This window comes from Oenanthe melanoleuca, chromosome 10 (genome assembly GCF_029582105.1).
Source record: "Oenanthe melanoleuca isolate GR-GAL-2019-014 chromosome 10, OMel1.0, whole genome shotgun sequence".
Lineage (NCBI taxonomy): Eukaryota > Metazoa > Chordata > Aves > Passeriformes > Muscicapidae > Oenanthe > Oenanthe melanoleuca.
In genome coordinates this window covers 1432771-1459205 of record NC_079344.1, presented here as the reverse complement: position 1 = coordinate 1459205, position 26435 = coordinate 1432771, and the positions used below count along the sequence as shown (strand labels likewise).

The following is a 26435-nucleotide window of genomic DNA, read 5'->3' as shown; positions in this document are numbered from 1 at the left end:
CAGATGTTGGGAATCCATTTTGTTTTGAAATCGTCCTGAGCTGGAGCCAGAGCAGCTCTGGGCTGGCTCCCAGCCAGGCCCTAATGAGCTGCAGAGAGCCTGACTTGGGGAAAGTCAGGGATAGAGGCAGGGATGGAGTCAGGGGTGGAGGCATAGAACATACTGGGTGAACACAGGCCTTGCTGTCTAATAGGAAAGGTCTGCAAGGGAAAAATGGATTTTGCTTAGATCAACACCTTCCTGTCCCTTCAGGGAATCAGCTGCCTGTCCCCAGGAATCTGAGCAGCAAATAGCAAACTGCTGCTGTGGGACCATAACAAATATGAAGGGACAGGGTGGGTTTAATGAGAAATCAGTAGCACAGGCCAGAGGCTGTTGCAGAGCAGAGACATTGCTTTGGCCAGGGTGGTTGTGTGAGCAGGAAGAACACTCAGGAGCTGGGAAGCCTTTGAATTTGTGATTTGTCTGGTGACATGGTGCTTGTGCTCTCTCCTGGCAGGAGGCAGACTGTGACCAGCACTCCCTGCTGGATCGAGCTGCACCTCAACGGGCCCCTGCAGTGGCTGGACAAGGTGCTGACCCAGATGGGCTCCCCCAGCATCCGCTGCTCCAGCGTCTCCTAAGGGAAACTGCTGGGCCAGGGCACCAGAGACTGCAGCACCCTTAGCAAGGCATAGTAACCAACTCCCCAGTTACTCAAGCAATGAGAAAAATCTGCTTCAGAAACAAAAGAGAAGTGGGTTTTCTTTGTTTTGTTGTTGTTTTTAAATACCCATTTAAGCCACTTCCACTAAAACTGTTGGCACTTCGGTGGGGATGCTCTGCAGCTGGAATTTGGAGCAGGAGTTGGTGAGGATGAAGAGCTGGACTCGCTTCAGTGGAGAGCAGGCAGTGTCAGCCTGGCTCTGGGCTGTGTGAGCACTCAGGAGCCATCCCAGCTCCCAGGAAACTTCCCCTTCCCTCACACAACCCCAGGCTCCTGCAGCATCCCTGGAACACCAGAGCTGTGGGACTGCAGGATGGGAACAGCAGAGACTCCAGGATGGCTCCTGCTCGTGCATTCCTTCAGCCCCAGCTGATCCACGGGGGCTCTGCAGCAGCAGGGGGAAGGAGGCTTTTCAAGCACCCAAAAGAACCAATTCCCCCAGGAGTGTTCCCAAAAGAAGGAGTTTCCCACACTGCACTCCCAGCAGGAGCCTGAGGGGTGATGCCCTCGTGGCTCAGCCCGGATTCAGGAGCAGCAGGCCCAGCTTGAGGCTCTCCTGGTGCTGCTGCAGCCATTTTTGCCTGGAGCTGCTCCCAGAGGGAGGAGTGTCCCTGCCTGAGCAGCTGAGGCTCTGGCTCTGAGCCTCTGCCTGAACTCCAGCAGCTCTGGGCTGGCTTTGCCCAGTGGAGCAGGGCTGGGGTGGCTGTGTCCAGCCCTGGCTGTGTCCTGCCCTGAGGGGTCCTGTGCTGTCACATGCAGCACCAGGACATCTCAGACACAAGCAGCCCTCTGTGTGGAACTTGTTCCAGCTGATGGAAATGCTCTAAGATGTGTTTTTGCCTGGAGAAATCAGCAGAGTGTGTATTTACTGTATTATAAAATGTTCATTTTAAACATACATGCTCCAGACTGTTTAATATTTTTTATCCCTGCAGCAACTGTCGTGGCAAACAAATTCCACAACTGGAAAAAAACCCTTAGCACTTGTTTTTATGGTTCACATTTGCCAAATAAGTCTCATAACTTTGTCAGTGCTGTCCAATTATCTGTTTCTTTATATCTGCAGTGAATATCTTATGCATTTGTGCCAAAATATTAGAGGGGGAGGGGAGAAAGTGATAATCAGTTTCCTATGGAAATCTTTTTTTCTTTTTTTTTTTTTTAATCTATGAAAGACAAACAAGCTGGATGTGGCTGTGGGAAGGACTGACTGGGATGGACTTGAGGATGGTTTTGATAAAGCTTTAGTCCTGCAGACCTCTGTGGGAGTGCCCTGATTGGATCAAACACCCACCAGGAATTTCCAGGCACCTCCTTTTCCAGCTGCTCATTCCTCTGAGACCTCTGCAGCCTCACCTGGTTTGCCAAACCCCAAACCCTGGAGCTGAGGGACCTGATGCCACCAGAACAGATCCCAGAGGCCACTGCTGCTGCTTGGAATGCAGAGGAGGGATGGTTTGGGGAGTTTCCTGTTTCCCAAGAAACAAGGAATTGCCTTGGTTGAACACCTGAAATGCAGATGCTTGGGAAGACTCTGAGTGGTGGATGTGCCCCAGGTGCCACAGGACTTTGGAACATCCTGGCTGAGCTGGACTGGAGCTGTTCTGTGCAGGGTGTTTGGTTTGTTCAACTTTACAATGTGTCTGATCTGCACACGCTGGGGCAAGGAGAGATCTGTATAAAAGAGGATTTTTTTGGGCCATTTACAAAGCAGGTCTGTTGTCACCATGGATTGGTTCAGCATTGCTTCAGATACAGGTTTCTAACAGAGCTGCAAAGAAAAATCTGTCCTGAATTTTATATAAATATTTCACTTTTGGCTGTTCAAACTGTGCTGTGTAAAATGGCCCTGGGCTTCCTCCATGAGTGTCTTATTTGCTTATTTTGGTGACAAATGTTGTTGTCCTCATAATAACAAAGGAAATTTGACTCTGGTGCCTCCTGCATTAACCATAAAAATGACATGTGAGATTCCAGAGGCAGGGATTGGGTTGAGCAGGATCCAGGGACCACCAGTGGGAAATAATCCCAATTTTAATATGAAATTTGCACACAGAGTCACCCCCTCAGCCAACCTGGATTTCCTCTGGGAAGCAGAGCTGCAGCTCCTTGCTAAAGGATAATTAATTGCTGACCATTATTAATTGAGGCTTTTTGAAACCCAGATTCAGATGATGCACAAAAACTTTGGTTAATCTCCCCTCATCATCCCTTAAGTACAATGACTTCCAGTGGAAAATGTGAGCTGGCCCAGCAGTGCAGTGAGCTGAAGGGGAGATTATCTCCACTCCAGCATTCATTTCCTCTCTCCCCTTTGCTGCTCAGTGACCCATGAGAGCTCTGAGGGTTCTGCAGGCACCTGGGGCAGGCCCTGGAGCAGGGAGGGGCTGGGCTGGGGGAGCCCAGGGATGTTCTGCCCTGGCTGTGGATTCTGTTCTGGGCTGGGGCAGCACGGGAGGCTTGGTCTGACTGCTCCTAGAACCTGATGGAAGCTTTGGTGTGGAGCTCCAAGGGATGGCAGCAGCCATGCCCTGGCTCAGATTCCAGCAGCTCCAGGCTGCAATATCCTCATTTCATCAGGGTTTCACCCATTGTTGTTGTCCAGATCAGCAGCAGGAGTTTGACCCTTCCCTTGGTGTGGCTGCTGGCAGAGGACACCCAGGGCCCTGTGCTTTCCCAGGCTGTGCTGATGTTCATTGTTCATGTCTTGAGCTGCAGGTTGTATTTTGTGTTAAGCTTGTCTTAGGAGTAATCCAGTGCTGTCCATTGGATTTAATCTCAGCAATCTGCATGCATATGCACAGAGCTGGAGAAATCCCATCATAAGGCATTTCCCTGGAGCTCTGAGTTCCCCTGAGTTACTCCCAGTTTCCTCCCTGTGGGGTGAGGGCTGTTCAGGACTCATCTCAGCACAAGTGGTGACACCTGTGCCTTGAGCTGCTTCCAGTGGAAGAGCCCAGCCCAGGGTCACACAGCCCTCAGGAGCTCTCCTGTTCTCTGGGCTCTGCAGGGGCAGCAGGATGGAATTCATGGCTGTGCTGAGAACCAGCCCAGAGCAGTTCAGTGTTTGTTACTGTGTACCTGCTTTTGTATTTATGTGTCTTTCTCCACTATTCAGGTGAAACCAATATTTAATTTTTAGCAGAACAGGCAATTAAGGACTCAGAGTATTAAACCTTCCATCTGCTCCTTGCTGATGATTGCTGGAAATGAGGAGTTTGTGATGGGAGAGCAGAGCTGAGCACAAAGTCCCCCAAGCCCTCAGGAGCCACGGTCCCACATGGGGACTTTGTGCTCCTCAGGGTTTGATGAGGCTTGAAAAACCAAACCCTGTTCCTCCAGAGCTGCCTGGGCCTCTCCTGCCCCTTCTAGAACTGCCTGGGCCACCTCCTGCCCCTTCCAGAGCTGCCTGGGTCACCTTCTGCTCCCTGCACCGAGGTGGGTTCCTCTCCTGCTGGCTGCAGCCCCAGCTCTGCCCTGCCTGGATCCAGGGGCAGTTTGTGTGCCGCACACCCAGCTCTGTGCTGTTTGTGTGCTGCACACCCAGCTCTGTCCCTGTTTGTGTGCTGCACACCCAGCTCTGTCCCTGTTTGTGTGCTGCACACCCAGCTCTGTCCCTGTTTGTGTGCTGCACACCCAGCTCTGTGCTGTTTGTGTGCTGCACACCCAGCTCTGTGCTGTTTGTGTGCTGCACACCCAGCTCTGTGCTGTTTGTGTGCTGCACACCCAGCTCTGTCCCTGTTTGTGTGCTGCACACCCAGCTCTGTCCCTGTTTGTGTGCTGCACACCCAGCTCTGTGCTGTTTGTGTGCTGCACACCCAGCTCTGTGCTGATGGATCCAGGGCCGGTTTCTGTTCTGGCTTTGCAGTTCCTCTCCCTGGTTGTCCATCCCTGCCCAGCTGTGCCTCCTCCTGCTTTCCTGCGTTTGTTACTCGAGGCCTGTCCCATGTACACCCTCCCTTTCCATGTGGAACTGTAAGGTCTGTTTTTGACATTTTAATAAACTTTGATTTGAAAACTGAGGCTCGTGACCAAATCAGGCTGTAGGAGGAATGTATGATTGACAGTTTGGGGTGTTGCCATGGCAGGTAATTGGGACACAGCCAGTAAAGCACACAAGAGCTCAGTGACAAGTGAGACTCTTGTTCTGTTTACAGCTGGGACAGTTTTGTTCGAGAATTTAAAGCCAAATATCTAGAAAATAATTTTAAAATTGCATTTAGTTCTTTCAACTAATGGGACTCAAGGGTGAGTAGAAGTGGAGTTCTGTGCTCCAAGGATTTACTGTCCCATTGCTGGAGAAGTCAAGACACAGCTGAGCATTCACGTGTTCAAACTGCCACTGGAATTCCGGCACAGGGCTGGGAACTGGGGAGCTGGTACCAGCTCAGGGGAGTTGAACTGGGGAGCTGATATCATCTCAGGAGTTTGGGGAGCTGCAGGGGAGCGTTCACTGCTCAGCCTGCAGTGTCCTGCCATGAGCAGACCCCGGGTTCCTGCCGTGTCTCCCTGCACGAGTCCAGCCAGTAAATCCTGGGATAACCGAGGGGAGCAGATTGCACCTCCCTCCCTCCCTGCTAAGCCGTTCATGGCTGCGCTGTGCCAGGGCTGAGAGGTTTCCGTGATTCCCGCAGGCTGGAACTGCGGCTGTCGCTCCGTGCTGGGGGATCAGGGCGGGGCAGGTGCCACCGCAGGTGCCACCGCAGGGACAGTGCCACACCCCCGGCATTCCATGGCCCTCCCTGGCGGAGCCAACGCCGCGATCCGCGCTGAGAACTCCTCACGGCCCCGAGGCTTCCCCCGGAATTCTCTGCTGTTGGTTGTTTTCCTGACAGGATTTACCAGAACGCTTTTCCCACTCGGGTTTCCAGCCACGTGGTAACGGAGGGTCTCGTCCAGGTTCGTGCTGGGCTTGCCAGAGCTCGAGCAGGCTGCAGAGCAGAGCTGGGGCTCTGCTGGTTGTCACCTCCACCCCAGTGTCCCAGTCCCACTGGGAACGGGGGGTTCAGACTCTCAGAGCCTCAGCCAAAGCAGAGTGAGCTGCCATTGCTGGAACGCGTGGCTCAGACAGAGCTGGTGATGGGGCTGGGCCAGGGCAGGAGTCTTTGCCATCCCAGAGCTGCAGCTGCAGCCTGGCCTGACTGGGAACACTGGGAACACTGGGAATGCAGCCCAGGGCTGGGAACGCTGCAGCAGCCACAGCTCTGCACTGAGCTCCCACCTGGACCGGGCTGTCACTTCCAACACAAACCACGCTGGGGTTCTGTGAAACCAAGCGGAATTCCTTTGTTGTTGCTACACAAAGAGAAACGTAGTGACAAACACGGCTTCGCTTTTCTGCTAATGCCCCTTTTATTCATTTCTGTAACTTCTTATTTTGTAAAGAAATTCTGTAGCCAAAACCAAAAGGTCTCTTCAGAAAAACCCCAAACAACCCACAAAAAATTAACCACCAGCAAAGTAAACCTCGATTTTAAACCACAACACAACAACCTCAAAGGATCATTAAATTATTTCCCAGTGTCTCCAGCCACACTTCCTGCCTCCATGATTTATGCCCCTACAAACAAGACCCATATTTACAATAAATCATGATAGAAAGAGTTCTGAGTATGGGAATGAGCTGCTGCTACCTCATAAAAAGGCAGCAAAGCACTGGGTTTTAATTTATATCATCTCATTACATTTAAAAAGTCACATCTCTATCACATGTCTAAAGAATGGGTTTATAAAGTGTCCAAGTCTGTTGTTTTCTTCACTGCCTCAATTCCCTTGGCACTTTGGCCATTTGTCACCATTGCACAACAAAGATTTAGAAAGGGCAGAAAGAATCTTCAGCTACCAAGAAGCCAAAATGGAAACCATTCCCTGCTTGGAAGGAGCCCCCTTCAGGTGTGTCCCACTCCCTGTGCTGGGGAGAGCTGTGGGGAGTCCCAGCCAGGCCCAGCAGCTGCTGGGGAAGGTGTCAGGTGTCCCTGGCAGGTTTCCTTGGATGGCTCTGCACTCCAGAGTCCTTTGTTTCATGGGGGAGCTCAGGCTCAGGCTTCAGCTGAGGAACAATTCCCAGACTGCCAGTCAGGCTTCAGCTCCTGTCCTTAAACGCTGCACTTCAGACCCAGAAATGATTCCCAGCATTCCAAGAAACTGATGATTTACATCCACCTTTGCTTCATGAAGAAAAAGGGAACTCAAGGAGCACAGTGGAAGTGCCTGCAGGATGTAAAGCATCCAATAATGGATGGCAAACCCATGTCCTGGGACTCAGGAATTCAGGGGACATGGGAGAAGTGAATTTTGGAATTCCTAACTGAGGATGCTTAGCAGGGGGGATTTCAGATGGATAAGGAAAAGCTCTTGGGGCCAGACTCTTCCAGATGGGAATCTGTTGGATCCTCTTCCCACTGATCAGGCTGCAGCAGAGGAGCCAGGCTGGCATCTCCCATTCCTCCTCAGCAGGCTCCACCTTCCTGCCATGTCCAAATTCCAGAGGCTCTGAGGCCTGTGCTGCTGTGGGAGTGACATGGATTGATGCAGGAAAAGGGAATTCCACGGGCACACAGGACTCTGAGCACAGGCAGGGGCACCCAGGGGTTTGGGATCCCAGAGCAGCTCGGTGCCTCCTGCCAGGCCTGGCACAAGGTTTGGGCAGGGATTGCACCCCAGAGCAGCAGCACAAACCTGGCATTTCACCCCCAGTTCTGTTTCCAGGGGAATCCAGGGAGTGTGGGCAACACCTGACATGGCAGGGAAGGCTCCCATCCTTGCACAGGCAAAATCCAAACAGAACCTGAGCCCTTGGAATGGCTTTGGCACTTGGCAGCTCCAGCCCTGGCACAGCTCAGCAGCTTCCTCCTCATTGCCCATCCAAATCCAGGCACTGTGAACTGGGAAAAGCTCCACAAAACCACCCAAGAGCCCCAGAGCTGAAAAATGGGAGTTCCAAACTCAGGAGTCACTTCCCAAGCCCCAGCCCTGTGTGCAGAGAGAACTGGGAGCACATTTGTTTATTTAAACCCCAGAGAGGAAATCATAAAAATGTTCATTTGAAAAATGTAAACTCATCACTATTTCCTTGAAGCACACACTGTCACCTTCCCAAGTCCTCTGAGAGGAGGAAGGACAGTCAGGCACAGCCCCTGGAGCCAGGAGATGCTGTGGAATGTGGAATGTGGGGAATGCTGTCACCCAGGGAAGCAGCTACAGCTAGGTGGGGTTTTGGCAATGAGCACTGATTCAGGGAAGGATCATCCTTCAGGATTGCTCTGGCACTCCCAGACAGAGGAACTCAGTTCTCTTCATCCGAGGACAGACCTTCAATCTCATCCCTGTCCCCTCCAATTGCCATCCAGAAGGCTTTGGCCACCTGCAATGGCAGAAAAGTGGGAAAGGGAGAAAATTCCCATCACATGACTGAGGATTTTGCGCTTCCCATCCAAAGAGCAGAAACTGAGCAGCAGCTGAATCTGGCAACCAGGTCTGTAAGGGCAACACATCCTGCCTGAGTGAGGGAGTTCCAGCAGCACAGAGGCAATGACAGGTCATGGGGGGCACCTGTGGTACCAAACCTGTGCTGATTAAGGCAGCATTCAATTCTCCAGCAGATCCAGACTTTTCCATTGACTGGCCAGTCCCAGGGACTGCAGGGCTTTCAGCTTAGAATTCAGAAAGGGGAAAGTCTTTTCTATGGCACTGGGGAGGGATGAGATGATCTTTAGGGTCCCTTCCAACCCAAACCATTCCAGCATTTTATGCTTTTCTGCTATTTCAAACTTCCAGGTTATTCAAGTTTTGGGAGATACCTGACAAGTCTTCCCTAGGACTGTGTTCTCACTACTCATAATCCAGGAACTCTCCAGGAGCAGCAACTGTGGCTTTGAAAGAAAAATCCCCATTTTACTGATTTCCACCCCAATTCCCAAGGCTCACCTTCTCTGCATGCAGCTTCCTCTGCTCGTGGGGCAGCGTGGCAGCTCTGTCTGTGGGAATGAGAGGGGTTGGGATTGAGGCTCAGCAGTGAGCAGGGACAGGAGCACCTCCTGCAGCTGCACTGGGATTGGGATGCAGGTACACCTCCTACAGCTGGACTGGGATCCAGGAGCACCTCCTGCAGCTGCACTGGGATTGGGATGCAGGTACACCTCCTGCAGCTGCACTGGGATTGGGATCCAGGAGCACCTCCTGCAGCTGCACTGGGATTGGGATGCACGTACACCTCCTGCAGCTGCACTGGGATTGGGATGCAGGTACACCTCCTACAGCTGGACTGGGATCCAGGAGCACCTCCTGCAGCTGGATTGGGATCCAGGAGCACCTCCTACAGCTGGACTGGGATGCAGGAGCACCTCCTGCAGCTGGATTGGGATCCAGGAGCACCTCCTGCAGCTGCACTGGGATTGGGATGCAGGTACACCTCCTGCAGCTGCACTGGGATCCAGGAGCACCTCCTACAGCTGCACTGGGATGCAGGAGCACCTCCTGCAGCTGCACTGGGATCCAGGAACACCTCCTGCAGCTGCACTGGGATTGGGATCCAGGAGCACCTCCTGCAGCTGGGACTGGGATGCAGGAGCACCTCCTGCAGCTGGGACTGGGATGCAGGAACACCTCCTGCAGCTGCACTGGGATTGGGATGCAGGAGCACCTCCTGCAGCTGCATTGGGATTGGGATGCAGGTACACCTCCTGCAGCTGCACTGGGACTGGGATCCAGGAGCACCTCCTGCAGCTGGGACTGGGATGCAGGAGCACCTCCTGCAGCTGGACTGGGATCCAGGCACACCTCCTGCAGCTGGATTTGGGAACTCCCAGGCACCTCTTGCACCTGGATTTGGGAATTCCCAGAGCAACATCTGCTGCTTTTGAGAGCATTATCAAGATGAAGGGCAAATGAATGGAAAGAGCAGCTACTTCTAAAGGACTTGAGGCAGAACAGGAATTTCCCAGCTTCCCAACTCACCCCTGGCTCTCTCTGAGCCCCTGAGGAGGTGCCAGAGCTCAGCTCCATCCCTCCTGCTGGGTTACCTTTCATTTCTTTCAGCTTGGAGAAGAGCCTTTCGAAGTTCTCCAGGTCCCCATCCCTCGTGGTCAGGCTGGCCAGCTCCTGGATGTCCATTTCCAGCATGGGATCTGAAACACAGCTTGGCTGAAATGATTCTGGTTTCTCAGCAGAAAACCAGGATTTTAACAGCTGCAAATCCCATTTGCAAATTTCAGTGTAACAGGAGAGAAAGAAACCTTTAATGTACTGATTGTTCATACAGACAAATCATGGCATTGGTACAGTGGTGATTAATTTTATGGAAGAAATCCTTCCCTGGCAGGGTGGGCAGGCCCTGGTATAGGGATCTCCTGGATCCCTGGCAGTGCCCAAGGCCAGGCTGGATGGGGCTTGCAGCAGTGAGAGGAGTCCCTGTCCATAGCAGGGGTGGGACTGGATGGGATTTAAGGTCCTCCAAAATATTTCAGATTCCATGATTCTGTGATATATCACATGTGAGCTCATGCAGTATTTAAGATTTCTTGCTGATTCCAGAACACTGTGTGCAGAAACAAACCCTGAGCTCTCACATAGCTGCTGAGGAAGCCCCATCTCCTGCAAGGCTGCAGTGGTGTGAGGACTCTCTCTCCTTTGTGCCCCTTTTCCCTGAGCAGGGCCAGGGGCTCTGTCCCTGCCAGCAGAGCTGAGCTCACCTGCAGCACTGGCAGGCTCCAGGCTGTTGGTGCCAGCTCCATCCTCTCCCTCTGACTGGGACTCTTCCCTGTCTCCTGGGGATGGGTTGGACTGTCAGGAAACAAGGAGAATTCAGTATCAGTAATGCATGAAAAAACAGCAGCTGCAAATCAGGTGTTTCCTGCTTTTCCTTCAAAACCTTGCACTTTTATCTCAAAACCTGGGCCATGCAAAGCCGCTTCTGCAGCACTGGAAATTGGTGCTGCATGATGGGATTCCAGGATGGACTTGTTGGGGTTTTTTCAATTAACACCATGAAATGACAGGTTCTGTTTTGCCCAAAAGGGGATAATGTGGATATAATCAAACCCATCCTGAATGGAGTTTTTAGTGCTCTGTGGCACAGTGGGGAGGGCCTGAGCAGAGCAGGAACAGGAATGATGGAATCACTGCTTACTTCTGTCTCAGGGGTCTCTTCACAGCCACGGCTCCTGCTGGCTCCTGCCAAGGTGCTGAGCAGACCAAAGCCCTGGATCCTGTCTGCAAACAAACACAGAGTGCACAATTACTGCAAGTACTGCCACTGGCAGCTGGGAGAGGGAGAATTTCACAGCACCATGGAAGACTCTGCCAGTGCACTTGAAAACAGAAATTTCACATCATCTCTAGGCTTTAAACTGTGTCAGCAACATTTGCTGTTAGACATTCCCCCCAGGGAAGAGATGTGTGAGCCACAGGAGATGTGGGGTCTTCCCAAAGCTTGTTGGAAGTCTCTGCTCTGGTAAATCCCAAAGGAGGCAGCTGGACAATGCAGCAGCAGAATTTTCTGTTCCTGGAGCAGCACTGAGTCTGGGGCTGGATTCAGGAAAGTCAATGAGAGCCTCTGCTCACAGTGTCTGAACAGGCTGAGCACGACAGAAATGGCAAAGAAAATTCATAAATATCTAATTCAGAACTCCTGGGTGGGTTCATCCATCAAATCCAGGGTTTCTTCTCACTGCAAGGTGCTCTGGGCTCTCCCACTGCTGGCCTAGGGTGTGTCTCAATGCTGCTTTAAAAGTGATTTCAAACCTAAACAGTCAGCTAAGATAATAAATATGGTGCAGTATTTTTAATTTAAACTGGCTGTATTTTAAAACCTGTTTTATATAAAAGTATGTGCATAATGGATGATATGATGAGGTGTTTTTTATTAAGTCAGGTTTTTCTAAGTCAGTTTACTACTCAATACCAACTGGCCTTGCACTGAGTAGTAAATATTTGCAGTTACACAAGACACCAAGGAGATTTTTCTGCAAACCTTTGTATTTTAGTCAACTAAAACTGAAATAATGTAAATTTATTGTACCAGAAATAGCCAGGAAACAATGACTTCTGCCAGAAGAAGGATTTAGTATTACTTTTTAAAAGAAGTATGTTCTAAATTACTGCACTCATGACTAAGCTCTAGACTCAACTGTTGAGGTGATGTCATTTGGATGCTCTTTCCAAATTTCCCTGCCATTTCTCCAGCCTCTCATTCTGAGGGGTTGGATGTGTAACTGAGCCCATCCAGCACTCACATCAACACATCTCCATGAAAGAATTCCTGAGTCCCCATTCCCTGTTCCCTGCTCCTGAGGCTGATCTGTTCTGCCCCATCCCTGGCAGGTATTTGGGGCCACTGGCTCTGCTTTATCCCCTTCTGCTGCTTCAACAGCTCCCAGGCCAAAGGGGTGGGAAGAAGTGAATCAGTGGAGCTGAATGAATTCCCTGGAAAATGTTCAGCTGCCTATGAAGCCCATCAGTCAATGAACAGGAACTGCAGGATAAAATTTGGGATTTGCAGCTTCCCCAGGTTCCATGGGGCTGAGCAGAGCTGGCTCTGGGCAAGCTGTGAGGATGGACAGGGAGCCAATTTCTGAGTCAGCCCCAGCAGGGCTGGACACTGCAGTGCAGAATGTCCTGCACAGAGAACATTCCCACACTGGCAGAGGAGTGCATGCAGTGATCTCACCATGGAGCTCACTCCTAGCTGGGATTAGAGCTTGTCCTGTGCAGAAAAATGGCACTGGCTCCACATTCCCTCCTCCAACACTGCAGAACTCAGCCAGAATCATTGCAGCTGTCATCCCTTTCTGGAAAAGCTGGAATGTGCAGCAGGGATCTCTGAACAGCAGTGATTTGTGCCTGGATCCGTGGTCAGGGAGGAGGCAGACACAACACTTGGTTGCAGGCACACCCTTGAAAAACCCTTCCTATAAACTCCTTTTATTGGATGCAAATGTTATTTCAACTTCTGGGTGCAATTCAGGAAGTGGGTGATGCCTTACACAGTGTTCTTAAGGCAGCAAAGCCAAAAATGAGCTCATCCCACTCACTGGAGCAGCCAGTGGCTGTGATGGAGCCCAGAGCAGCTGGGGCTGTCCCTGGTCCCTGGCAGTGTCCCAGGCCAGGCTGGACACTGGGGCAGGGGAGGTGTCCCTGCAGGGCTGCAATGGGATGGCATTTAGGGTCCCTTCCCACCCAATGCATTCCATGATCCCATGCTCTGTGCAGTTTCACAGGAATCACTCAGGATGCTCAGGACATGGATTCAGCATTCCCAGACTCCTGTTTCACTGCCTTTACCTGCTATTCCTCCTGTCTCCAGCTGACACATGGTGATCCTCACACACAAAATTAGAATTAACACATCAAAATTCACAATTTTTTCAAATGGCCTCCCTAAATCAGGTTAATTGGCTGTGATCAGAGCCAGGCTCATTCCTGGCCCCACCTGAGGTAAGCAGCTCCACCTGGGATCACTCAAGCTGAATTTAAGCAGGAAAGAAGCCCAGCAGCCTCTTCTAGAGGGCTGGAAATTGTTTCTGTTCTTATTCCAGAGGCTCTTGCAGGGATAGAGAAGGCAGCAGCAGTTTGATATTTCTGTGAGGAGGGAAATGTGTTACCTGGAGAACCCCTCATGTTCTCCTGCTCAAGAAAACTTCCACAGACTGAAGGGAGCTCCAAGGCCTGGAGAACCAACTCCACAGCAGCTCCAAAGGATTTGTTCCTGGGACACTCCCAGGTAAGGCTGCTTGGTGTTAAATAGAGATAATGCTGCTCTATCTGCTCACAAAGCACCTGGGATTGCTTACTTGGTGTGAACTTGTTTCTAATTCAACTGTTACATGTAATAGTTCTTTTTATGGATCTGTGTGAGAATGATGCATCTAATGGTGAAAGACAGAAAATCTGAAGTTTAACATTTTAATTGATAGGTGTGTGAAAAAAATCTGCAGCTTGAGAAGAATTGTGTTGGGGCTAAATGTGATAAAATAATATGGGTCTGATGTTTGTGCTTGATAAACGTTATTCCTGCTCTGTCTGTAAATTGAAATTCTCATGAAAGCAGAATTTTGAATTAAGGCTACACCTTGCAGTGCTAGAAGTATTTGCTGCTATACATTTACTACTGGAACTCTCTTAAGGTCTCTGATAACTCTTCCCTGCATGGTTCTCAGTCAGGAATTGCAGAGCATTCAGGGGAAAAGCTAAAGTTGGATTGACATGGCAGCCAGTTTCTAGGATCTGGAGGAAGCTGAAAACAAAAGATATGTTACAGGTTGTAAAATGTTTTATTTTAAGCAAAATGAGCTCAATGATTTCCCTTTGAAGGCACAGTTAGGCTGCAACACCTTCCAAATATAGCTCACTTCCTGAGGGGGCTGTGGTGGTGCAGCAGGGCTGTGTGGGGCTGTGGGGAGAGAAAATCTGGATTTTTCAAGGAGTCTGACCTTTACAGAACACAGCAGTGATGTGCAGGAATTTCCCCCTGTGAAGAACTGAACATGTGACTAAATTCTGCTGCTCTGTAAGGTGGCATCTGCCAAATGCAGGAAATATGTTGTTAAAAAGCCATTTTTAGCACAAGTGAGATAAGCTGACACCATCTGCCAAGGTCACCTGGTTCTCTGCAATGGTTACACTGAATCAGAGCCCACCTTCCCCTCAGCTCTGATGGGGAATGAGAAATCCTCAAAAAGCTGCATCAAAAATGGAGTTTAATCATTCTCACCCTGGTTTTACTGAGTCCAAGCAAGCACCTTGCAGACACAGAAATGAACAGCAGCCTCTCAGAGCTTTAAATCACCCCAGTTAGTTCTTGTAGGAAGGGAAATGGGACATCAGGGAGCAGAGAGGTGCTGGAAGGTTGGTGGTGGGAAGAGGCTTTGTGAGTAAGAAATTTCAGGCCAAGCACCCCTAAAGTTTCATATTCCCAGATTTTCTGCAGCAGTTTGTGTGATTAGAAAGGTAATTAAGGGTTTTCAAGTCAATGGAAGGATCTACACTTGCAACCACAGCATTTCCTTTTCTGATGAGTCTAAGGCTAAAGTGATTTTTCCAAAATTCTAACTCTACCTGGTAATCAGCTTTCTCAAAAAATCATATGGGTTGCCCATTTTTTGCACTGTTGCCAAAAATTCTGTGGTTTCCATGTACTCAAGTGGGGTTTTCTGTAGCAAAAACAGTCCTTGAATGTTTGACACAGATTCTTTGCCAAATCTCATCGCTGCACTTGCTATTCTCATCCCTAGTTCAAAAATAACAAAAAAATTCCCACTAGAGTTTGGTGGAACAAACTTGGAGTTTTCATTGCAAGCTGCAGAATTAATGGAATTTTTAACTCAAATTATTGGTAGAGTGCAAGTTAAAGTAGAGAGGGAACAGGAGGAGGTTTTACACTGAAATCCTTTCCTGTGAGGGTGGTGAGGCCCTGGCACAGGGAAGTTGTGGCTGGAAGTGCCCAAGGCCAGGCTGGATGAGCTGGGCACAGAGGATAAGCTGAGCTTTAAGGTCCCTCCCAAGCCAAAGCACCCCAGGATTCTGTGAGTGCATCAGGACACCAAGGGGGGATGAAAGCAAAGCCTGAGCCCAGCAGGTCCCAGAGTGCTGCAGCTGTGTCTGTGCTGATGCAGCTGTTCAGTTTAACCCCTGAAAACCCCCCAGGGCACCTACCCCCCTTCATGAGCACGTTGGACCAGACGTTGGCATTGAGGGCCTGCACAATGCGCTTCACTCCGGTGGACTCGGGGAAATCATCTGCAGAAACACAGACAGCAGCTCTGAGAACTCCTCAAAGTAACTCTGAAAACTTAAAGTAACTCTGGAAACTCCTCAAAGTAAGTCTAAACACCAGCACATGCCTCCAGAGGTGGGGCTGAAGGCCTGTCCTGTGAGCTCAGCATTCTGCAGATATCAAAATTCTTTTTGTTAAATATTTAATAGAGGTCTACACTGAGTAACATCTGAGTAAATTTCATAGTAACAGACAAGGAAAATGAATGTTTTACCCTGAGATCTCTTACAATAGAAATATATTAGAAAATAGAATTAGTTTGCTTTCTGGTAGGAAGTAAAGAACTTGAGACAACCATTTTAAAAGGGTGTGATTCCTGTAAAAATGGAAAGGAATATTGTAAAGCTGTCTCCACAATATCTATTTCTGAAAGTTCCAGTAATCCTGGCAATTATAGGAACTTAAAAGCCCAGGGAAACCTTTATTCAGATTTTATTTTATTTACTGAATAGATCTGACACCACTTTGGACCAAGTCAGTTTTCCCATTTCCTCAGTTTAGTCAGCTTCCCATGTTTGTGCAGGTTGACAAAGGGTAAAAAAAACCCCAAACAATCCTTTGGATACAAAAATGTGATTGTTTAGAAATCAAACCCAAGTGACTCAGGGACACGTGCAGTAATTGAAACTGTCTTTAGGAATGAACTGAAGGCTGAAATCAGATTTTTTGCCCTGCTGTTTGGTTTGATATCAGAGTCATTATCAACAGTCTCAGTTTAGAGCTCCTGCCTGACTGTGCAAACAACTGAGAATGAGTCAAAACAAAAGTTCCAGTTTATTTGAGATGAGCTGCCTGAAATGTCAGAATTTTGAGCAGGGATTGGCCCAGTGTGTTTACAGCATCTGTTGTGTCTTTTGTAACTCACCCAGAATGTTTGGGGGGTAAATAAGTTACTCACTGGAACACAGTTCCTCCTCTGCATGAGTCACAGTGAATCAACTACCAGATTAAACAGCTAGGAAAGAACATGTATCCCAATATTCCAGAAATTAACATCCTGGCTTGCTATTATTCCTGTTATTTAGATGGTAAAAAGCCTGTTCTTTACAATTGTTCAATAGAAAAATAACTTAAGGCTACTATTTTTAAAGCACTTAGTATTTGTTTAGTCTAAGGAGTCTTCACTTCTGATTTTCCCAGTTTCTGTGAATCAAATCTGTGAATCTCCCTCCTTGACTAAAAGAAAAAAAAAGGAAATATTTTTAAAGGCATGGTGGGGGGAGAGGGAGAATTCTCAGCTACTCAAGATCCAATTTTAGTAAACCTTCAAAGGGGGAAAGGGGGTGGGATGTGCTCTAGCTGAGGATTTTATAGTGAATTATTTTTGGTGACTGCAGTGTGCTTGGAGAACCTGAAATAGAGCAAATGTTAGTGACTAATTCCTCTCCAGCCTGCAAATGCACTCAGTTATCTCACTTGATTCCAGAGAGGTAAGGTGTAAAGGCTCTCTCTGAAGTGAGCAGATAAGGCTGATGCTGATAAGGCTCTCAGGAAATGCACAGTCACTTTTCAAGAGTGGAACATCACACTTCTGACTCTTCTTGCTGGGTTTTTTATTTTTTTCAAGTTATAAATGTTGGGCAGCCAGTGATTCTGAAACTAGTTTATTTCCTGTGTAACAGGTTGTGTTGCTCTAAAATGTTTTTAACAACCTGCCATTTTCAGCCTATCATGTCACTGTTTGTACCAAGACAGCATAAAATAGTTCTTAAGTCTTTCTAAAACCAGAGTTTTTCTGCCCTCATGCAGAAAAATGTTTCTTTAGATCGATTTTCCAAGTGGAATATAAACTCCTGATGTATCAATACAGCCCTAGGGCAGTGCCAGAAAAAGGAGCAGATATTATTTTTATGTAGGTGCTGCACAAACAGCAGCTGGATTTGGGAGGGGACAAATGGAATTTCTCAGAGGAAATAACCTCCTCCTCATGCTAACCTTTTATAGCTGACACTAAGCCCCACCAACTGGGAGCATTCCATGCTGTAATCATGTGGCACATCAACAATTGCAAGGGGCATGACTTTATTTAGAAGATATTTTGGGGCACTGTTTCCTTCTCCAAATGGCAAGAGAAGCAGCAGACCTACCATCCTCATCAGGCAGCTCCTCAGGGCTGAGCTCTACCAGCTCAAAGCCATGCTTGATGCACCATTCTTGAGCTTTCTGTCTGTTTACACCTAAATTGGGAGACAAAACTGGGTGTTAGAGGTGCAGATTTGAGACCAGTATCAGCAGATTTATCAGAATATTTAGCTGTGTTTTATTCCCTCAAAGTTTGTTCTGGAGTGGATGGGAAGGTGTATAGCAGCTGGCATGGATCCTCCACTCACTGTGGATTCCAAAAATATAGAGTTAAATTCCTCCTTGGAATTGAGGGATAGAAACAAATGGTTTTTCTGAGAGTACAATGTAAGTAGGAATGAAGACTTTTGTTAATTCTGGGTTTGACACTGAATTAAGCTGCAGGGACACATCTGCACCCCTCAGCTTGCTGCTATCTAGGACCACAGCAAATGTGTGTGCTCCATGTCCAAATGTCAAAGAAATGGAATTCAGCAAGCAAATCCTCCCCATGCAGCAGCAGGAATGCCTTTCAGTCCCCCTGCAGTGGCAGGACACAGAGCTGACTGAGCAATCTGGTGAAATTGATTCCCAGTCTCACCCAGACTGAAGAGCAATTGTGGATGGAATTAGAAAGTCAATTACAATGCAGGTTAATGGCTCTAAGTGAGGATGGGAGCTCTTGGGTCCCCTACCATTCTCAGACACTCTGTCACAAACCAGGATCATCACTTCTGGCAGCCACTCCTCTGTCAGGGGAAGCCATTCAGAGACACCCTCCAGTCCAGTTTTCTACAGGGGAAAAGAAACATATTCTTTGGAATAAATCCTACAGTACTTTAGTTTTTAATAGTATTAGAATTGAATTATATAAAGAAATAGTTTTGGGTTTTTTTTGTCTCAATCTTTCTGGTTTTTGCTAAACCAGTTTTCACTGCTGCTGGTTTAGTAGAAACAATTTTGGGTAAAATGCACTGAATTTGATGCTTAGCTCCCTAACTTTTGTCTGTCCTAAAGGAGCCTTTAAGAAGCAGCACCAGCTAGGAATAAAACTGGAGATGGTGAGCTGGATTTGCCATGGTGGCATAATGACTCCTGAAAACCTCTCCTGCAGCTGGAGGAGAGCAGTGAGAGAGAAGGGAACTGCTGCCATTGTTAGAAATGTGATATTTAGTATTTAATACTGCTCTTCTGCCAATGAATAGAACAGAATAGAGGGGATGGATGGAGAATCTCATTTCTGGCTCTGTGATAAGGCAGCTACATGAGAGAGGAAGAGGAGGATGAAGCCTTACTGTTGTGCTGTCAAAGTACACCACGAATGCCTGCACAGCCTCAGCAATGTCTGCAGTCACGTGGAACGTGCTGGGGACCACACAGAGGTGGATATCTGCAGAATAGTATTTGTTATCTATTGTCCAGGGGTAGAAATTCACTCTTCCACTTGTTATTGCACCCACAGTAAGGTCATCTTTTCCTGTGATACCTGCAGGAGAGAAAATAATGAGGAGGAGAGTGTAAAACCAGCATCAAGAAAAGTACAGTGCCAATGCAGATCCATCTTTACCACAATAAACCAGAATATAATGGAGATCTTTAAAAATTCAATTCAATTTGTTACTCTGTCCCAGATTTTATTGCTTAGCTTTCAAAAGAGTTTTTTTTCTAGTTTTCAATATAAAATCAGGCCCAGAAGCTGTAGAAAGCCTTTGGTTTTCCTGGAAATGCCTTTTCAAGTGTTAAGTTTGAACTTAATAGGATGTATTGAGAGAAAACAGGATGTATGAAGAAAAACCTGAACTTTATTACAACCCTTGCATGCTTATTGAGAAGTAAAGATCTGTTTTACTGGGACCAAAACCTGAAGGTAACTAATGAGAAAATAAACCCAGCTCCTACAATTCAGTTGTAATTCCCATTAAATCCCATGTAGGAGCTCAACCATTAAATTTCAGTGCCCTTCAAGGTAGGAACTTTTCCAGGAACACTCCTGGAGCTGCATTAGAGCTGGAAGCAGAGCATCCCATTATTCCTTGAGGGAAGGGCCAGGATATCTTGTTCAGGCTGGATGAACTCCTGGATACCTTGGAACACAGGTCAATGATTTCAAAAATGGACTGAGTCATCCAGAATTGCCTTGGGCAGCAAAAGAGTTAAAGAATAAAGTACATGGCTTTTCAAGGATTTGTATTTTAAGGTACTGAGAGAGTTCCTGGAGCTGCTGGAACAGGCTGTTCCCCAAATAGTCTGGAGATGAATTTGAATTTATCTGTATCTCATTAGTAAAAAGACAGGAAAAGCTCCTTGCCAAGGCTGCAGTGATTTTTACAACTGAACTGCAAAGCTGAGAAATAGATCTGGTGAATGAGCACAGGGCACAAGGCAGGGAGCTGTAAACCAGGATTATTTGCAGCCCTGAGGAGGAGACAGAATCTGAGGGAGAAATGTGACCTTGGAAACAGAAACCTGTAACCATTTCCTACTTCAGAGGATGAAACAGGAGTCTCCTCTCTGGCTTTCTTAAAATAAGAAGTGCCACATCTCAATGATTTTTCCAGGTTGAAGTTTTATTTTATATTTTGGACAGCAATTATTTTTTCAGATTAATTGGTCTTTAATTAGATGATATTCCATGCTAAAATTACCCCACTTCACTTTGGAGCTGGAGGACAAAGATCCTGAGTCACCACCAAACCAACCTGGATTCTGAGCTTTGTCCTCTCAGAGGTTTTGTTTTGAATATGACACAAATTTCCCTTTACCAGTATTTTGACAGTTAAAAATAAGTAACTAAATTGAAATCAGTCTGAGCTAACACAATTACAAGTCAATGCCACAAGAGGCTATGGATAAAAGGGTCCTCAGAAATTACTGAAAAATGAGCAGTTAGACTTAGGGAGGAAAATGGGGTGAAGAAGAAATCAGCTCTAAAGTCACTTGAGTCAGTCACCCTGACAAGGATACAAAGGGAAAAGAACTTTCATAAAGGTTTTCAAAAGCTGCTATGAGTTTCACATTTGCTTTGTAAGGGATATTTTTTTAGAAGAGTTCATGGACAAATTTAGGTCTCAAAGCACTGCTAGAATGAGGCCATGTCCCATTTCCTATCACCTGCCACTTGTTCCTGGATTTTAAGGGGTTTTCTTTCATCCCATTGTGCTGCTGATTACCCATCCTTCATCCTGAGATTTTGCCAATTCCCTGTGAAATTTCTCTCCTGCTAAAAATGGATGTTGCACACTGAACTCAAAGGGCTTCAGGAATTTTGTGAAAGGATTCAGATTTGTTGTGTCTCAGGCTGTTGTGGGGCTGTAAGAAATTGCTGCACAAGTCCCTGATCACTCCTGGCAGTTTGTCAGGAGTTCCCTCCCAAAAAAGTGACTTGGAACAATTACAAAAGGAATACACACTGTAACTCAAACTGAGTTCTCATTTGATGCAGGAATTAGTTTTAAGGGTTGTATTTACCACCCCAGCATTCCAGAAATTTCTTTCCAAGACAGCCTGGATTTTAATGAAAACAGGAAATTCAGCTAGAATAATTTGGTATCTAATTTAGAGAGTATTGATTAGAATAAACTCCTAGGAAATGAATATGGCAAAATAGTTATGACCAATATTTTTCAGCTATTTCCAAGAATGTTTGCTCATTTTACTGACTTAAATATCAACTTTTAGTCTCCTATTTTATCATACAGAGAAGATAAATTAAATAATTATTTAGAACACAAGAGAGGACGTGGTAATATTATAAAATCTCACATCCCTTCCCATTTTTAACACTGAATCTTACTAAGTCTTCTGAAACTGCAAACACTTTTGAAAAAGGGAGTTGAAGACCAGAAATAACTTTTCAGCAGAGTTAAATAATCAGAGAATCACGTGTAGCCCTCTTGCAGTAATTTCCCTGTTCTCTCTTACCCAAGTGGTATTTAAGCACTTTTAGCACACTGTGTGTCTAATAATAATTTTTTTTATTATTACAACTTCTTTTTGGGTTTTTTTCCCTAAAGGGATTAAGGTATTGACCACTCTTCATAGTGTTTTTCAGACTGAATAAATGTTTTAAGAACATCATGCCCCAAATGCTCCCAAATCCTCAGAATTGTCAGGTACACAGAGTAGTTCCCACATTCTGGGCCTTGAGAGCCACCTGGTGGAATAAACCATAAAAAATACTCCTAAAATTACACCCAGGAGTAAAGAGAACCCAAATATACTGGGGAGGAGGGGAGTGGTAAAAATTCAAAAAGAAAAGGAAGAACAATCCCACCAGACAGTAAGAAAACTGAACCAATCTCATTTGCTGTTTTGTGATAAATATATCACAATAATAACAGGCAGATCTATGTTGAGCATTTTAAATGGTTTTGTTTTGCCACAGTGTGCCATGAATGAAAGCATTCAACAACAAAACAAATAAAAATATAGCTAGCAAATGCACCATCAGCTGCTTCTCACACTTGAGCCATTTTCCATTTAACAGGAGGAAAACCCTGGGAAAAGTCTTGGAATTGGCCTGAAATTTCTGACAAGTTCTTTCACTCCACCAAACCCTTCCCACTGCTGCCCCAGCCCTGCCAGTGTGTCCCTGGATGTTTTACATCTGGTTTAATTTCACTTGTTATACAAAGCAGGGACTTAAAATGCTGATGGTTATTTATTTTAACAAATTATTTTATTTCTGTCAGAGGATTTTAATGTAACCCAGGCAGAGGACACACAGACAGGTTTTTGGTACTGGGAGCAGTGGAAGCTGAGACATTTCAAAGTGAGCACTAGTTTAAAAAAATCTGAGTGTAAATTTTAAGACTTTCTCAGATTAAACAGCTTTTTGCTCACCTACCTTTTCTACCTATTTCATTCCACTATGCAAAATAATCAAAGGAGAAACCTAGAGTAACCTTGAATAATTCCTTCCAATTTGCATATAAATTCCTCAAAAATATTTTTTGTGTGGAATCTTTAAATAATTCAGTGTCATGCAGCTGCTTTGACTGAGGAGCCTTTGACTGCAGATCTTGTACTGTTATTTTTTGTTTCAAAATGTGCTTTAATGAGATGGAGGGAGCCAGTTCCTGGGGACAGCCCTGTGCTTGGTGAGGTCCTAAGTAAGAATTGCTCAGTAAGAGATAAAAACAAATCCAGAAAATATATGAGGGAGTTAAGTTCTACATCTCAGTGTGCACAGCACATTAATTTCTTGAAAGCCAGGGCTGTCCTAATGTGGGGAACCCACCAAGATCTGAACAGCTTCTTCCTGGAATCCCCTGATTTTTAAAGTACCCAGAATCACACCATGATTTCCTCTACTATCAGATCTGATTCTTGTGTTCCCCTTTTGAGCCATAAAAATGGCAACTGGTTCCCAGGAAAACCACTTCCTACTGAATGAATCCTGTGTACTTGCTATGAAGCGTGATCTGCAGTTCTACCAGCTGCAGAACAGACAGAATTTTTAGCTTTCCCTCTTGGTCCTCATGCATTGAGAAACTGGTGAATTATTTCTTGAAAGGTCTAAAGGAGGCCCCTGACACCCTCTGCAAGGGATCAGGGGGCTGCCCTGGGGGGGATTGGGAACCTGAGGGGAGAACTGCAACCTGGACGGGAAAAATGAGAAACCTGAGGGGAGAGCTGAGATCCTGAGGGGGAAATTGGAACTGTGAGGGGAAAACTGGGACTGTGAGGAGATGGCAGCGACCCTGAGGGGAAAATATGGACTGTGAGGGAACAGCAGGGACCCTGAGGGGAAATTGGAACCGTGAGGGGACACAGTGACCCCGAGGGGAGAACTGCAGCCTGGATGGAAAAAATGAGAAACCTGAGGGGAGAGCTGAGATCCTGAGGGGGAAATTAGGACCGTGAGGGAATGGCAGCGACCGTGAGGGGATGGCACCGACCCTGAGGGGGAAATTAGGACCGTGAGGGAATGGCAGCGACCCTGAGGGGGAAATTGGGACCGTGAGGAGAGGCAGTGACCCTGAGGGGGAAATTGGGACCGTGAGGGGATGGCAGCGACCCTGAGGGAGAAATTGGGACCGTGAAGAGAGGCAGTGACCCTGAGGGAAAATTGGGACTGTGAGGGGAATGACAGCGACCCTGAAGGGAAAACTGAGACCGCAAGGGGATGGCACCGACCCTGAGTTCACCCTGACGGGAAAACAAGCCTTCCTGAGGGCCGGGGCTGGAGGGAGCCGCTGCCAGCCCGGTTCCCGCGGGCGCGGGCAGGCTGCAGCCCCTGGTCCCGCCCGCCTGGGCGCCGCGGCGGCCCCGACTCACGTTTGACGAGCTCCTCGGGCGCGAAGCCCGCGGCACAGCTGGTGAGCAGCGCCAGCGGCCGCGCTGCCGCCGCCATGGCGCCCGCGCCGCGCCCCTTCCACCGCGCCGCTACCACCGCCCGCGGGGGGGGAGGAGGCGGGAGGAGCCGGGAGGAGCGGGCTCGGCCCCGCTGGGTGCGCTGTTCCCCCCTCTCGCGGCGGGGCGGATGGTGCGGCCCGGCCGGCGCGTCCCGTTGCCGGGTGAGGCGGCGCCGCCATGGCCGGAGCGGGGCCGGTACGGGCGGGTGGGCTCGGACGGCGCCGGCACTTTCCTTCCCGAACCGGCCTCTCCTGGCCCAGCAGAGCAGCCGGGACACCCCGGTCATCCCTCAGCACCCCGGCTGAGGGGAGCACCCCGGTGCTGTGAGGGGCGGGGGGTGCGCGGGGTTCGGCCGTGCCTGAGGGGCTGGTGCGTGTGGGAGCAGAGCTTGGGCTCAATACTGCGGGTTTTAACACCTCGGAGCTGTTTAATTCACTCAAACACACTTTTTTGGGTGTTCTCCTCACAAGCTGCCTGGTGTTTTTATCTCTGAAGGTTTTTGAGGTCCTTGCCCCGTGAAACCACCTGTGCCGTGCGTGTGGGATGTGTGAGGAAATATTCCTTAAGCGGAGAATCTCAGTCCTGAAGTTTATTGCCACTGCTTTGTGAGGTTTGTTTTAAAACTTGAGTTTTCCCGGCTTTTCTACTGATTTTGTATTCTCTTATTTATAATAATACAGAAGTATAGAAAGTCGCATGAATCTTTTATTTCCTGTATTTAGGAATAATTTAATTTGAATTAAATCCTACCTGACCCCATGGCGTTTGGTTATTATTTTTGTCCTAACTTGCTTTTTAGATTCAAGAAGACCTTCAGAAGTTTAAAATGGAAAAAAAGAGCTTGAAAGGAAATGCAGAAGCCGTGGATATTTGTGACCTCAGAAAAGCAGCTGAAAGGACTGAACTTGGGCTGAGAGTAAGTAAAATAGAACAGATCCAGAAAATTGTTCTGTTTTTAGAGTCTGTGGTAATAATTCACTTGGGCCACTTATTTGTTGTCTTACAAGATCAATTTCCAACCAGCAACTGATTACAGTTCAGAATGATGGTTCCCTTTTTTGGGTCACCAGAATTAATTGATCTTGTGCCCATCAGCAAAAATCAGATTTTTAGTCCTACAAAGGCACAAAGTTTATCAACTTTTCAGTCAAGCAAAGACCTGGATTGCTTAATGAACCAAGTTCAATAAAATGAATGTCTTTGTAATAGGCTAAACATTTTTTTCCCTCTTAACAGAAACATGCTGAGAATTATTTAAATGTTATAAACAGCCAAGAGTTAACTCTTTCTTCAGCTGTTAATAAAGAAGTGGATTCCAAAGAGCCCCTTAAGTGGTGAGTGAAGCAGATGTTTTATTGCAGCAAGGCACAAAAAGTGAGGTGACATAATCATGTAAAGCACAAGGGAGTATTGACCTAGAAAAAGTTAGTTTAGTCATTTTTCTATTTTGATTTTAAGTTAAAAAAAGACAAATGTAAATGCAATTCTAAGTGGAGTATACAGCCATTTGGATAGAACTGGATGGAAGCAGAGTGGGTTTAACAGTAAAATCCAGGTAATTTTTAGGATCCTCACTGCCTGTTTCTCTCCCAAGCAGGAATTTTCCTTTTGGTGCCTGTCAGGAGCAGCTGGTTCTGCCACCAGTGGAGCCTGTGACTGTGCAGAGGTGCAGCAGATCAGCCCCACGTGTGTGCCAGGGCCCCCAGGTCTGAAATCACACCCTGCTGTTCTGCCAGGGCCACATTCCATGAGGGTTTGGTGTCTGGTGCATCCCATAATGCTCTGACTGCCCATGGATTCAGGGTTTGGCAACACCCCGTGGCTGAAAGTGTTCAAAAATCCTCAGCAGAAGGAGCAGCTGGGACAGGAACCTTCCCCCAGCCCAGGATAACGTTCAGGTTATCAAAGCCACTTTTATCAGGTGGTTTTTAATAATAAATTAATAATTTTTATTAATAATTATCAATTATTTTTATCTTGTGGCACTTCCCCCTCCCCTGCATTGATCATTTATTTCCCTGTCAGCCTGAGTGAGGAGTCTGCATTGGGAATCATCTCCTGTTTTAATTGAAAGGTGCTCAATTCCCCCCAATTTTATTTATTTTTTAATAGCACCAGCAGTTTCCTCCCTGCATAACGGTGTGTTATAGTAATAAAATAAATACCACAAAAGCACTGATGAGGTGAAAATTGAACTTTCTGTCTCTGTGCAGCCATGTGGGTAAAAGAGTAATTGGCTTGGATAATAACTTGTGTTCTTACAACCCCAAATCTAAATGAGCATCTCATTGATACATCTCCTTGTAATTACCATCAAAAGAAGAGAGAATAGATGGTGCAGATAAATAAATTAAAGCATTTTTAGTGCTTTCACAAAGTAACACAGTGGTTTAATACTTCAAGTACACATCTAATGATTCTTGAACTTTTTATGGCATATTTTATTTGTAAAAACTGGGATTTTCCTGGATTTATTTTTGCATTTATACAATAGAATATATATCAAAATATTTTCAACTTAAGGAATTTCTACTGTAATAA

At 47.1% G+C, this 26435-nt stretch overlaps 4 protein-coding genes across 6 annotated transcripts in view; 2 read left to right on the top strand and 2 right to left on the bottom strand.

Annotated features, from left to right (window-relative positions):
• The window catches only part of SMAD3 (SMAD family member 3), a 67166-nt gene extending 62438 nt beyond the window's left edge, over positions 1-4728 (top strand). For both annotated transcript variants that reach the window (XM_056499486.1, XM_056499485.1), the window contains exon 9: positions 500-4728. In XM_056499486.1, the coding sequence (XP_056355461.1) occupies positions 500-623 (124 nt within the window). In that variant the 3' untranslated portion in view covers positions 624-4728. The remainder of the gene's footprint in view (positions 1-499) is intronic.
• A 1582-nt stretch (positions 4729-6310) lies between these two features.
• On the bottom strand, positions 6311-23932 carry AAGAB (alpha and gamma adaptin binding protein). Its single transcript, XM_056499483.1, has 10 exons — positions 23817-23932; positions 18833-19023; positions 18233-18329; positions 17564-17653; positions 15356-15439; positions 10833-10915; positions 10396-10486; positions 9727-9831; positions 8633-8682; positions 6311-8069 (listed from the first exon to the last, which is right to left on the bottom strand). The coding sequence occupies exons 1-10, from the start codon at positions 23890-23892 to the stop codon at positions 7992-7994; spliced, it is 945 nt and encodes a 314-aa protein (XP_056355458.1). The 5' UTR covers positions 23893-23932; the 3' UTR covers positions 6311-7991.
• LOC130257200 (uncharacterized) lies at positions 8689-9712 on the bottom strand. Of its 2 annotated transcripts, XR_008841283.1 has the most exons (3): positions 9400-9712; positions 8777-9356; positions 8689-8739 (listed from the first exon to the last, which is right to left on the bottom strand). XR_008841283.1 is itself a non-coding variant. In XM_056499484.1 (2 exons), the coding sequence occupies exon 1, from the start codon at positions 9707-9709 to the stop codon at positions 8780-8782; it is 930 nt and encodes a 309-aa protein (XP_056355459.1). In that variant the 5' UTR covers positions 9710-9712; the 3' UTR covers positions 8689-8739; positions 8777-8779. The 2 variants fall into 2 exon arrangements, 1 of the variants encoding a protein (XP_056355459.1); XM_056499484.1 differs by having other exon boundaries at positions 8777-9712.
• Positions 23933-24068: 136 nt separating the features above from the next.
• Positions 24069-26435, top strand: part of IQCH (IQ motif containing H) — a 51026-nt gene continuing 48659 nt past the window's right edge. Inside the window, 5 exon segments of the mRNA XM_056499482.1 lie at positions 24069-24263; positions 24390-24504; positions 24694-24810; positions 25131-25228; positions 25489-25600. Coding sequence (XP_056355457.1) covers positions 24721-24810; positions 25131-25228; positions 25489-25600 — 300 coding nt within the window. The 5' untranslated portion in view covers positions 24069-24263; positions 24390-24504; positions 24694-24720.

Bases quoted from the DNA above. Each gene is read 5' to 3' on its own strand.
- AAGAB (XM_056499483.1), bottom strand. From the start codon at position 23,892: ATGGCGGCGGCAGCGCGGCCGCTGGCGCTGCTCACCAGCTGTGCCGCG. The intron at 10,916-15,355 runs GTAGGTGCCCTG...GTTTGTTTGCAG, and splicing joins CAACGTGCTCATGAAGGGGG to ACAGGATCCAGGGCTTTGGT. The intron at 10,487-10,832 runs GTAAGCAGTGAT...GTTTCCTGACAG, and splicing joins AAGAGACCCCTGAGACAGAA to TCCAACCCATCCCCAGGAGA.
- LOC130257200 (XM_056499484.1), bottom strand. From the start codon at position 9,709: ATGGAGCTGAGCTCTGGCACCTCCTCAGGGGCTCAGAGAGAGCCAGGG.